The sequence below is a fragment of the Sciurus carolinensis genome, chromosome 16, assembly GCF_902686445.1.
Source record: "Sciurus carolinensis chromosome 16, mSciCar1.2, whole genome shotgun sequence".
NCBI lineage: Eukaryota > Metazoa > Chordata > Mammalia > Rodentia > Sciuridae > Sciurus > Sciurus carolinensis.
The window spans coordinates 48,443,076-48,456,782 of record NC_062228.1 but is presented as its reverse complement, the minus strand read 5'-3'; the positions used below and the strand labels follow the sequence as shown (position 1 = coordinate 48,456,782).

The window sequence follows — 13,707 nt, the reverse complement described above, 5'->3', positions numbered from 1 at the left end:
ACTGTAACAGGAAGTTAGAATGGCACTCTTCTTCAGTGTTTTTTTTTCTGGGGGTTGCTGGGATGGAACCTCGGGCATCATGCATGCTAAGCACACGCTCTACCATTGGGCCACAATCCTGGACCTCCTCTTCAGTCCTGATGGAGATGCCATTGTGACAGAAGTCAGAGAGCAACATAGGAAATGATCTAAAAACCTGTTCGCCAGTGGGCTGGGGTAGAGCTCAGTGGTGGAGCGTTTGCCTAGCACGTGTGAAGCACTGGGTCTCATCCCTAGCACCACATAAAAATAAATTAAGTAAACACATTGTGTCCATCTACACGTAAAAAAGATATTTTTAAAAAAAGAGAGAGAAAAGAAAAGAAAACCTGTTCACCAAAACTTTAGATCCCCATCATCCACTCTGTAAACCACAGGGACGGGGAGGAAACCTGGGGGGAAGGCTGGGTGGTGAACCCCACTCTCTCCTCAGTCCCACCCTACGTAGGGGCCACCAAGCTGTGAGGAAGAGACTGTGGTCTGCCTTCTGCCTGTAAGACCTCAAGGGTGCGGGGTTGGCAGAGGATGAAGGATGCTATGGAGAAACAGGGACCAGCCAGGCTCCCTACCCACCAAAGGTTCCAAGCAGAAGTGGCCCTCAGCTGGGAGCAAAGAGAGATTTGCTCAGGCAAGATTAGAGATTCTTTTTTTTTTTAAAGAGCACAATACCTTTATTTATTTATTTCTATGTAGTACTGAGGATTGAACCTAGTGCCTCACACGTGCTAGGCAAGCACTCTACCACTGAGCTACAACCCCAGCCCAAGTTTAAGATTTGATGAATATCTTGGATGTGACATTCTAATGACTAAATGACTAATGACTAAATGGAGTTAATACTCAGTGGTCTTTGGGTAGGCAATTTCCAAACGTCAGCATCCATTTGTCTGACAAGTACTTTCTGGATACCCCTCTCCTGGGTGCTGGGGATACAGTGGTCCCTGCCTTCCCAGAGTTTTAAATTTAGGAAGAGAAACATACTAACCAAATATATACATGAACTTTTACAAAGGAAGTTTATCACGATAAAATGGAAGGACCTGATTTGGACAGGGGGGAATTCTGGGAGGGCTTTTCTGAGAAGATGACAAGCCGGAATCTAAGGGTTGAGTAGGGCTGGAGGAGGGCACTGCCAGCAGAGGGCACTGCCAACAGAGGGCACGGCATGCACTGCAGAAGTGGTAGGAAAGGACACATAAAGGATGGAATGAGCCCAGGGGGTCAGAGCCCAGATGGCAAGGAGCAGGAGGCTGGGAAGGTCACCAGGGGCCAGACCACACAGGGCGTTGGTGGCATGTACCACTTTCCATCTGCCCTCCTCTGGAAAGAAGATCTTTAAGTGTGCATCTCCTGGTTTCCTCTGACCTCTGGTTTCTAACTGAGTTTGGCCAATGTGGGAGACAGGAAGGAGGGAGGAGTGGTTGGAGTATAGCCACACACCATGTAATGACATCTGGGGCAATGAGGGCCACACATGATTGCAACCCTATAAAATTTTATTGCCTAGCTATGCACATGTACAAATATTGCACAACAAACTATAATTATAATGCACCAATAAAAAAGTAGAGGGAATGCCAAAAAAAAAAAGAAAAAAAAGAAAAAAAAAGATGATATTGCCTGTGACATCATGGCCACCCCAGTTTGTGTAAGACATCCTATGACATCTGCATGAGAAATCAATCAATGACATGTTTCTCAGAATGTATCCCAGCTGTAAAGCATTGCACAACTGTATTTCCTTCTTCCCTCCCTGCTGGGCTTTGATAGTGGCAGGGGCTTTGGTACTTGGTCCCTTACACAAAGGATCCTGTCCCACAGCCATAGCTCTCATCAGCTTCCAGAAACTTCATCAAGCCTGTGAGGCGGGGTAATGGCTCCCTGCTGTTGCTAGTTCCAGAAAGCTTCACCTTCCCATAGCGATTCCCTTAACCCACGCACATTTCAGTTAATCTATTCATTATCTTCTTTCACTTAAATCCCTGAAGGTGGGGGGAGGGCAGGGAGTACCTCTGCTTCTTGCAGGATCCCTGATGGATTTGGGGGCTGGTCAATTGTGACAACAGATTGGAGACCTGCAAAGATCACTGTGCCTGCCCCACACAGAACAGAACAAGTGCAGGAGGCCTGCAAAGACGCAACTCAGAGCTGAGTGTGATGGTGCACACCTGTAACCCCAGTGTCTCAGGAGGCTGAGGCAGGTCAATCCCAAGTTCTTAGGGAGAGCTTGTCTCAAAATAAAAAAGAGCTGGGGGTATAGCTCAGTGTCAGAGCACTTGTCTGGCAAGTGAAAGGCCCTGGGACTGATCTCCAGCACCGAAAGGAAAAAAAAAAAAAAAAAAAGACACACACACACACACACACACACAGCAGAGTGCCTGAGCGAGAGTGAGAGATTGCACAATTGCTGCTGCTTGACCTGGCTGATTAGCCAAATCCCTGGCTCTCTACCTCCACTGTTTCTTTTCCGTTTTTTTTTTTTTTTTTTTTTTTTTTTTTTTTGCGGTGCTGGGGATCTGAACCCAGGGCCTTAGTGCTTACAAGGCAAACACTCTACCAACTGAGCTATCTCCCCAGCCCATCTCTACCGCCACTGTTCACTGGTGTACCTTTGTACTCCAGGAGTGTCGCATGGGCAGGTACCACTCTAGGCTTAGCGTATTAACCAGCACCAGCACAGGTGCTTGATAGTAATGTAACGACTGAGACTTGTACAAACAGAAAAGAAATAGGTGTCTGACAACGTAGAGGGGTGCAGGTTCAACATTTCCTGAAGGGGCTGGGGAGATAGCTCAGTCGGTAGAGTGCTTGCCTTGTAAGCACAAGGCCCTGGGTTCGATCCCCAGCACCCAAAAAAAAAAAAAAAAAAAAAAAAAAAAAAAAAAAAAATTTCCTGAAAATGGCATTTCCTGAGGCACCCCTTCTTCAAAGGCCACGCAAGCCAGGCAAGCTTCCTCTGTGGGAACTCTTGGGGGCATGGACTTTCCCCCAGGTCAGGGATGAATGAGATGACCCCACCAATCCCTTGTGTCTAATCCCTGGTGTGGTCTAATTGTGCTTCACAGATGGGAAGAGCTTTGCAGCTTCATTCAGCACTTGGCTACTTAGTGACAAATTTTGTTTTTTCTCACAGTCCTGATTCATGATTTTAAGAATAGTGAAATTGCAACTGTTGAAGGTTTCTGGATGGTCAGAACAGCTGGCCCTTGCTCTCCTGCAGAGGTACAGGGCTTTTTATAATCCACAGCCAAGAAGCTTAAGTGCCCTTCAGCAAGAGCACACTTGAAATGTGAAAGGATGACAACTCATCACATGATCAGGAGACAGTGGGACCACCAGGCTGCCTGATCCCTGCAGCTCAGCAAGTATTTCTAGAACCTTCGCCATATATTTTTCTTTGTATTGGGAATTGAACCCAGGGGTGCTCAGCTACTGAGCCACATCCCCAACCCTTTTATTTAATGTTGAGACAGGGTCTCACTAAGTTGCTTAGAGACTCACTAAGTTGTTGAGGCTGGCCTCGAACTAGTAATCCTCCTGCCTTAGCTTCCCTAGTAGCTAAGATCACAAGTTTATGCCACTGAGCCCAGACATCTCAGTGATGGAGTCAGGCATTAGTCTAGCCAGCCCTTCAGTGTCTATTGTGTGCTAAGCACCATGTCATGATAGATACAGGAAGGTAAATAGGACACTGGGTTATTTTGGAGGGAGGCAGGAGCCACATCAGTTGTTTTTATGCTGTGCCAAGTGCTGTTGCAGAAACACGTCTGGCAAGAGCACACAGAGTGGGCAGCGACTGCTGGAGGTGTCAGAGGCATGTATAGTGCAGTCTTGAAGGACAACCAGGAATTAACTAAGGCAGGAGGCCAGAGGGTAGGTCAAGAGGGTAGGTCAAGGGTGTCCTGGTTCCCTCCCACAGGGGAGACACAGGCTCCGAGAGGGGCAACTTTGGTCATATCTCTAACAGCTTCTTTCTTTAAAAATAAAGAAAAGATAGATGAAACAGATTAAGGCAAAATGCTAACATCTGTTAAATGTGGTGGCCTGGTATATTATTTTCTGCATTTTTCAGAATGTTTAAAATACTGTATAATAAAAGTTTTATTTTATTTTATTTTTTTTTAAATGATGCTGGGGATGGAACCCAGGGCCTCCAGGACCTTGTGCATGCTAAGCAAATGCTCTACCCCTGAGCTACAACCCAGGCCCTGATAAAAATATTTTAAATTAAAATTAAAAAAACAAAGACAAAAAACAACAACAACAAAAAACAACAAGAAAGGTTTGTGTGACAGATAGAAGTCACCCTGGAGACAAACAGAGGCTGGCCTGGAGACATGGGCGGTGGGGGACAGGCTACTGGGAGAAGCTAGGAAGAAGGGAGGGCAGAGTAGGGAGGAAGGGGAGAAGGGCCACCAGGGCAAGCTAGTCACACTTCTGATGCACAAGGAGGCTGCCTCCTCCTGTGTGCATGGCCTTCTCCCATCAGCCCTCCCCAGGGTCACCTTTCAGCTAACTAGCAACAATGTACCTTTAAACCCTGCCATCATCTACCTGACTGAGCCACACGCAGAGCAGAAGGAGCTGGTGCTCTGCAGCTGTTGCTGTGTCCCAGGAACAAATGGACAGTGGGGGAGGAAATTTTAAGCCTGGGATGTTCTAGTACAGAGGCCCTGCCATGCAGCGTGTTGGCTCATCTGGCACATAGTTCTCACTGGCGAGCAACACACACTGGCATGCCCCACCTGCCTCCTCCCAGACACCCAGCTGACAGAAGAAACTGGTAAATTCTGGTGATTGCACCAAGACTACCAGTGCACACGTGCACAGACCCTTGACCTGACACTTCCATTTTAGTTTGTCCTGCAGCTATACACGTGGTCACAGGTGCAACAGGAGAAGAAACAACTTCAGGTGTCAGGAAGTAACCCCAGTGCCCATCAATGGAGGACAGCAGGAGAACGTCAAGCATCCATATGATGGAAATGTTCAGCAGTCATAAAGAATGAGACGCACTTTACTGGTATGGAAAGAGCTCAAAGATGTTGGGTTAAAAAAAATTCAGGACATGGGGGGAGTAGTGTGAACAGCATGCTTCCATGTGTATTTAAAAGGTGGAAAAGAAAAAAAAGATGGAAAAGAAACTTCCATGTATTTGCTGGGTGTGCCTAAAGCATCAGGAGACAAACAGTGGCCCACCTGCCGACTCTGTGAAGGTGATGGGGAGCTGGGGAGATTTTTATCTGCACACCCTTTTCCATCTTTTGAATTTGAAATCACTCTCAAAAAAGGGCAACTAGCACACCTTATCCCATTCCGAGTCTCCCAGGCCACGCTGACAGTCTGGGCCTGGTTAATGAGTGGGTGGTTTCCAAGGACCAAGGCTCCACCCTCCGGCCCCACTCTCTGAGAGTGCTGTAGCTGAGGAGGACACAGAAAAAGGACACAGCAGGTTTGAGGCCTGTGTTACTTTCCATTTGTGAACTAAAACCTTCCCCTCTATCTCCTGAGTGACAACCACCTTTGTAGGTGGTCCGCCTGCCCTGCCCCCATCCTTCTGTCCTTAGATTCCCCTCTGGGCCATTGCTCCTGGGCCTCTGTTCTTGTAGCCTGGTTGGTCATTTGCTCTAGAACAGGCACCTGTCTCCAGTCAGGTCAGTGGCCTTCCATCCTGGGTCTTCTGCTCCACTCCTGAAGAAGAAAAGCTCTTTCTGCCAGATTTGCAGCTGGTAGGATGTTACACTGAGAGTGGCCAGAAACCAAGTGCCATGCAGGAAGTGGAATGCACCCAGCTGTGCCCACGTGTCACTTTTGGAGCCAATACACACAACTGCCTCTTTGTGTTCAGCCAGACTGAGTGGGTTTTCTGTCACTTGCAACAAAAGATCCCAGGCAAATACAATCCCCGCTGGTTTCCTGATTAGAACTGGGGAGCGCACCCCTTGGTTGGCGGGAGTCCTTTCTCTTGGTGGTGTGGGAACGTGGACAGAGCCCCAGCTGGATGGTTACCAAGCTGCACAGGAGGTGGCTGACCTGGCCAGGCTGTCCACCCTCTGCATGCTGCCTGCTGCTGGTGACTAGCCCTGGAGTTCAGCGGTGTGCCGGGGAGCAGGGTGGTGGCGCCTACCTGTAGCAGACATTATCCGTACAGGGGTTGTGCACTCGGATGATGATGAAGACATGCTGAAAGTGTGAGCGGATGTTCTTGGGGGTGAAAGGTAGTGCTCCGGGCTCCTGGAAGATGATCGTCACAATGTCGTTCCCTATGTGCCTCTTCCTCAGTAGCTGGTAAACAGGTATCAGAAGGGGGAGAGGAAACGTCACAGGTTGGCTCAAAGGGTCCTGTGTCCCGTTCCTGCTGCATCCCCACAGCCAGTTCCCACATGCAGCAAGAGGGAGCCTGCAAGTACCTGAGTCAGGTCCCATCCCTGCCCTGCTCAGAGGAGCATCTTTCACCCTCTTTTACTGATGAGAAAACAGGCTCACAAGATTAAGTGACTCACCCTACGTCACCCAATGATGGAGAGCAAGAGCCATAATTCCAACCACTGCTGTTGAACTCTATAAGCTAAGCTTTTCCCACTAGGTCTCCAATGACCTGGGAGCTGGCACTGCCTGCCTCCTGTGCCCTCCCATGGGCTGGCCCTTTCTCAAGGACCATGAGACATGGCAGTACCACTCAGCCCATATGACAGGAGGGACCAAGGCTCAGAGAGGAGAAAGCTCTTACTGAGGTCACACACAACTCTAAGTGGCGAAGACCAAAATAAGGTCTAATTCCAAGATCAATGTTCTTTACAGTTAGGGTAAACTCACGGTCAATGACATGCGACCACTTTTGGCCTGGGAAACCTACAATGTCACTTGTACCAACAGGTAAAAAATAAACACTTCCTAAATCCTCAGCACTCTGTGGGCTTCTGTTCATTAGAAACTGAGAATTTGCTCCGCAGGCCCAGTCCATGTGGTGTGTCCAGGAGAGGAGCTGGCAGCAGCACCAGTGGCCTTTTGGCAGTGGGTGTCTGCTGTGGGTGCCCACCTTCCGTCCCCTCTGGGAAGCCCTCACCTGTTCTCCGTCCCTGTCTCAAGTTGGGCAGACCCCACTCAGCCTCTAGATGGGCAGCTCAGGCTTGGCTAGTTGGCTGATTCCATCCCTATCCCAGGCCCAGAGCCTGGGCATGTGAACGGTTTAGCAAGATTCAGCCCTGAAACGTTCCAGGGACAACCGGAAGGAACAAGTCTCTTTCCTGTGGCGTGGCTAAGCTGGCAGGGTGTGAGCTAGGGTTGTTAGGGGGCATCTTTGCCACTACTTATGAAAACCTATGAAGGAAGTTACTAAAAGAAAAGCAGGGGTGAGAAATGGAGAGGATTCCTAAGATTGCCCGAGCCCCTGGACCCAGCAATACCTGAAGTCAGCCCCCTCCCTGAGTTACATAACCCAGTAAGTCCCCTTTTTTGTTCTATTGCCAGTTTGGTTTGAGTTTGCAGTTAAAATAATGGTAATTTGCTCTTCTTTCTCATAAGACCAGTGATGACTTAAGAGACCCTTAAGGGAGTTAGTGTAGGGAGAGGCAGGCAGGGTGGCCAAGGGACAGAAGAACCGGTGTCAATCAGACATCACACCTGGCTTAGCTGCTAACTCCCACATGAAGTGGCCATGAGACTGAGAGTCTCTGAGGCCAAGGGCCTTCCTCTGATCCTCAGGATGGCCCTAGGAGAGACAATGCTGGGTGGACAGTCAGCCAACAGTGCCAGGCAGGGAGAATGCCCTGAGCCCAACTGAGCGCCAAATGGAAATACCGACCTGCTGCCTGTTGTTGGGGGTGTAAGGGAGCAGGGTAGAGACGTGGAACATGATCTCGTAGTCCTGGTACGTTGTGTAGAGGGAGTGGGTTCCCGTGGAATCAGCTGGGACAGAAACATGAGTTAGTACCACATTTCCAAAGCCTCTGGGTTTTTGCCATATCCCACATACCATCTGTGCTAGTTTTTAACTTGATGCTTTTACTTAAATCCACTCTTTAAAATAAATTGAGATAAAAAGGAAACCTCCCGCTATACACCCACCAGGCTGATAGAAATTAAAAAGTCTGACAGTACCAAGGGTTGGTGAGGATGTGGACAAACTGGAACCCTTGGTGTGGCAGGTTAAACTGGTGCAACCATACTGGGAAACATTTTAGCAACATCTTTTAAACCTGATGGTAGGTTTAATTGATAGCCCAGTGCTTCAGGTACAAAAATTTTCAAACATCAGTCAAAAGAATGGATCAGCACTCTGTGGTATATTTATACTGTGGAAAAATATACAGCCAGGAAAAAGAACAAGGCACAGGTGCAACATGGGTGAATCCTATGAGTATAAGATTGAGTGAAAAACACCAGACACAAAGGAACACACACTATGATTCTGTTCATGTTCCATGCAAAAGCAGGCCAGACAAGTTATACTGTTTAGGGATGCATACAAAAGCAGCAAAGCTAAGGAAAGCAAGAAATGATTATCACGTGAGTCAGGATACTGGTTATCTCTAATAGGAGGGGGGTTATGATTGGGGAGAGGCATACCTGGTTATTGACCCCATGTTTCACAGGGGGAAACTGAGGCACAAAGAGGTCACACTGCAATGAGTGGTGGAGTCTGGATCAGAATTCAGGTTAGCTGACTCCAGATCTGATTCTTTTTTTGAGATGGGGTCTTACTGTGTTGCCCAGGTGGTCTTGAATTCCTGGCACTCAAGGGAGCCTCCCATCCCAGCCTCCCCGGTAGTTGAGACTACAGGCCTGAGCAACCATGCCTGGCACACTGTTTTTCCCCCCACAGTGCTGGGGATGGAACTCAGGGCTTGTGCATGCAGACAAGCATTCTAGTACTGAGTTGTATACCCCCAGTCCCTCTAGATCTATTTGCTTTTTTTTCCTTTCCATTTTTTGTTCTGAGGATTGAACTCAGGAACACTCTACAACTCAGCCATATTCCCAACACTGCCTCCCCCATTTTTTGAGATAAGTTGTTGAAGCTGGCCTTGAATTTTCAATCCTCTTGTCTTGGTTGCTGGTATTACAGGTGTTTGCCATCGCCAGGTCTCCAGCTGGGTGAATTTTTTTAAAACAGTATCCCATGCTGCCTCTTGAGGTCGGATGGGGACACCAAAGTCACAGCTGACCAAGACCAGAGCCAGGCAACTTCCAAGTGGCTCTTCAAGTTAGGGGCACCCCTGCCTTTAATGGGGGAGACTCTGCCCTGGGGCATATGCTTCCTGGGGCTCTCTGAGAACATCTGCTTGTCACATTTCCCCCTCACCAAGCCTGTAAGGTAAGTGCAACTCTTACTCTTGCTCTGCAGATGAGGAAACAGAGGCACAGAAGCAAAGCCAACTGTCTGAAGATCACAAAGCCAGCAAATGACACAAGAGTATGCTTATTCTTCCTACTGCCTCCTTTGGTGCGGGTAAAGATGATGATGACAGCCACATGTGCTGCCTGATATGTTATTTGGCTCTCCCAGATTCATTTCCTGACCTGGACCTCCATTTTCCAATTGAGCAAACTGAGGCTTGGGAGGTGTGGGGAGGAAGGAGTGACTCAGTCATCCTGGGGCTTTTTCTTTCTTCCTTTCTTTCTTTTTGGTACTGGGGATTGAACCCAGGGGTGTTTAACCACTGAGTCACATTCCCAGCCCTTTTTATTTTGAGACAGTCTTCCTAAGTTGCTTAGGGCCTTGCTAAATTGTTGCTGCTGGCTTTGAATTTGCGATCCTTCTGCCTCAGCCTCCCAAACCACTGGGATTACAGGCATGTGCAACCATGCTCTGCTTATCTGGGGCTTTCTGACTTCCAACCTGAGCCACTAACCCGCTGACAGCCCACCCTGCAGCACACACCCATGAATGTCATCCATCCATGTTCCCAAACTACTCATCATGAAGCATGTCATTCCTACACATCAGATACATTCACATATGCATGTGCACTCAACCCTCTACCATGAGCATCGTTTTCCAGTCATATCCACCTGATCCTTGCAGAGGTGTCCACTGGCTTGAATGTGGCATCTATCATTCCCTTGTGTTTCCTTGGGGTTCTGCTATTTAAAAGAACAAATTCCCAAACAATATGCTGTTATGCTTTTTAACTAGCTAGCACGTGAAAGGCATCCTCTGGTACCTGCTCTCCTGAGATCTGCTGTCTACATGCAACACGCAGCAGGCGACTGGCCCTCCTCCAGGCCAGTACGGCTCTGCTGTGTGTCTCTCCTAGGATTCCGCAGGGCATGCCAGTAGCTTTCCAGGGCCCACAGCTCTTGATGCCCACGTACAGAGCTTGTGGAGAGCAACTGCCAATCTGCACAGCAGGATGTCTTCAAACTTTGCTAGAATGCAGTACACTGCCGTCCCAACGGTCGCACTATTTACGCTCACATCAGTGGCACCTGAGAGGTCCCATACCCTGTGTCCTTCCCATCGGATCGAGGTGGCCGTCACTTACTCTTAACATCCAGCTGGGCGGCGTACTTGTTGAAGCCCTTCAGGCAGACCTTCTCGCCCAGGAGGGCAAGGAACTCCTCGAAGGCCGGGCCGGCCTCCTCGTTGTTGTACATTTCCTCCTCAGAGCTCTGGCCAGCCTTGCAGTACAGGATGCCCACCTTGTGCTTCCGGCACAGCTGTGGAGGCAAGAGCAGCTGTATGGAACTGGCCTGGCCAAGCAGGTGAAGGGAGTGGAACAAGAGGCGGTTCTGAGGTGCTGAGCCCAGGAGCTGCTACGACCACCTGGGAACTCAGCCATGGCCTGGGAGGAAGGAAAAAGACGTGGGGGCAGAACCCAGCTGTCCCTCTCCACACACCCTTTCCAGAAAAGTGTAGGAAGGTGTCTGTGCCACCTGCTCTCTCTACTGGGGACGGAGGGTGGCTGGTGATGCCACTCTTAAGGTAGAGATGGTTGCAAAATCTGGGGGCTCCAGGCTTAAGGTCCACGCTTTTTTGGTAGAGATGGCCCCTACTAACCATGCTTGTTTCTAGTATCCCTGATTCTCCTGGTCCCTGAACTATGGACTCTGCACCTGATTTATACAGGTGCTAATCAGTGACTCTACAGCACTGAGACTCCGCTAGCTGGGGTCTGCATATGACTGTAAATCCAAGAGCAATGCTGGTAGTGATGGAAGAGGCCAGAGAAACACCAGAAGCCAGTGTGCAGACATGGTTTTCTCTTTCACCTTCTCTCTCCCGCTCTCATATTCCAGTGTGCATAACATGCATGCACATGTGCGCGTGGGCGCGCACACACACACACTCACTCACATGCACCCACCAACTTCCTGGTGGTTGTCTCCCTTCTAGGAGGCTGCTCTAACAGATTGTTCTGTTGCTGAAACTAAATCAAGTGGGGTTTGTTACTTGCCAAAAAAAATAAATAAATAAATGAGATGAAAAGAGTACAGGGAGTGGGGCTGCAGGCATCCCCAGCTCAGCAGCCCTGCCCGAGCCCTGCTCACCCCTTGCTCATCGAGCTTCAGCAGTTGCTCCGTCACCTTGGGAGTGTTGAGAGCCAGTCGCAGGCAGTGGATGTTGAGCTCTGGGATGACGTACTCCAGCGCATCCTTCAGGGGCAGGCCCCGCCCAGTCCCATGCTTGGTGGCTGTGGGGGTTGCATCCTCCAGGATGGAGCCCCGCAGAGTGATGAGCTACTCAAGGAAGAGGAGGGAAGGTCAGGAGGTTTGAGAACCTTTGAGGCCTTGAGAGGACAAGAGGCATGTGCAGGAGATTAAGAAGTCTGAAGGAAGCTGGATAGGGTGGCACATGCCTGCAATCCCAGGTACTTGGCAGGCTAAGGCAGGAGGAATGCAAATTTAAGGCCCGCTCAGGCAACTCAGTGAAACCCTACCTTAAAAAAAAAAAAAAAAAAAAAAAAGCGTGGCGGGCTTGTGGGTAGGGATATAGCTCCAGTACTGTGAAAAAACCAAAAAGTTCTCATGGCTGATCACACGTCCTGGGTCTGAGCCAGACCTAGAACTTGCTGCCTCCTTCCCATGTGATCTTGACCAAGTGAATTCAGATCCCTGAGGCTCAATGTCCTTGTCTGTGGTACAAAAATGGGCACAGCGATAGTATTATCAACCTGAAAGGTTGTTGGAACGCTAAATGAAATACCATGTGCCTTCCTGTCCTACACATGCCACATGCTGCCTCCTGGGTGCCAGTCCTATTCCAAGTATTGGGAATGAGCTAAGACCCGTCCTGTGGTGCTGACAGCTGAGTGGGGGAGATGGGTTATAGGAATTAAACAGGCTCCACAAGGAGGTAGGTTCCCACAGTCATCATCATAATAACATTATGTCATAAATGTAGCCAGGTGCAACCTGGGAGGCTGAGGCAGGAGGATCTCGGGTTTGAGGCCAACCTCAGGAACTTAGCAAGGCCCTCGCCACTCAGCAAGACCCTGTCACAAAATAAAAAAAATAAAAAGGACTTGGAATATAGCTAAGTGGTAAAGGGCTCCTGGGTTAGATCCCCAGTACCAAAATTAATTAATTAATTAATTAGTTATTACTGTGAACACTCATGTAAAGCACCTGCCAGTCCTGCATAATGGCATCAGCTTGCATATCAAACTATGGGTCTGGTTTTCACTGTTCTATGAAAAATCACCACAAGTGGCTTATCTATCTATCTATTTATCTATTTATTTTTCATGGTGCTGGGAATAGAACCGAGGGCCTGGTGCATTCTAGGCAAGTGCTCTACCACTTAGCTAGAGCCCCAGAGGCGATTTGTATTCTTTTGTTATTTGGTTTCTTTCTCTTAATGCTGTATATATGAGATTCAACCACACTGTAGTGAGAGGTGGATGTTTTTACCCTGTGGATTTATTCCTTTCTACCCTTGAAGAGCACCAGAACTGCCTCCACTATTTGTCAACTGTGAATAGTGCTGTTAGGAACACTCACTGAAGCACCTCTTGGTGCACATGAACATATTTTCTTTTGGGTTTACACCTAGAAATTGCTAAATCACTAGGCATGCTAATTTTCAATTTTACTAAACTTCCAACAGATTTCCAAGTATTTGTACCAATTTACATCCCACTAGCCCTGTCTGGGAGCCCCGATCACCCCATGTCCTCACTAACACCAGCTCAGGCTTCCAGTCACAGTGTGCTGCTGGCCACAAGGTTATGGCCAAGCACAGCAGGTCAACACCATACCAAGAATGCATGGCCAGAGCCTGGAACACCACAGGGAAAAAAAATCCCTCCCCTGGGGCTTCAGCACCTAAAATACACTTGGAGCTGTGGTTTAAACACTAAAGAAAACCAGTGTCAACTGTAAAAACATGCTCACCTAAGTCAACAGACACAGGAGGCAGCAAAAGTGTGTCATGACCTTGTCTCTAAGCACACAGCCCACCCTTGCCAAACAGGACCTGGGAGAGAGGTGTGCGTGGACGGAATGGAATGATCTGATGGTTGGGAGTTCCCAGTTCTGGCCCCGGTGATTAATAAAACAAACACATCTCTCTTATCACAAACAAGGCAATCTTGAATAGCAATGATGTCAGGCACTTTGCCTTGCCAGCCTGGGTGGCCACAGGGCTGTTAAGTTTCAATTAATGCACCAACAGGATCAGCATCTTTGTATCCTACAGACGCTGTCCCGCAGCGCCCTCTGCTG

General features: G+C 48.7%; 1 protein-coding gene across 6 annotated transcripts in view; it reads right to left on the bottom strand.

Annotated features, from left to right (window-relative positions):
* Nucleotides 1-13,707, bottom strand: part of Sipa1l3 (signal induced proliferation associated 1 like 3) — a 223,067-nt gene that overhangs the window by 66,532 nt on the left and 142,828 nt on the right. For all 6 annotated transcript variants that reach the window (XM_047530128.1, XM_047530134.1, XM_047530130.1 and 3 more), the window contains 4 exons: nucleotides 11,533-11,721; nucleotides 10,527-10,701; nucleotides 7,844-7,947; nucleotides 6,167-6,324 (listed from right to left, as the gene is read on the bottom strand). In XM_047530128.1, coding sequence (XP_047386084.1) covers nucleotides 6,167-6,324; nucleotides 7,844-7,947; nucleotides 10,527-10,701; nucleotides 11,533-11,721 — 626 coding nt within the window. The remainder of the gene's footprint in view (nucleotides 1-6,166; nucleotides 6,325-7,843; nucleotides 7,948-10,526; nucleotides 10,702-11,532; nucleotides 11,722-13,707) is intronic.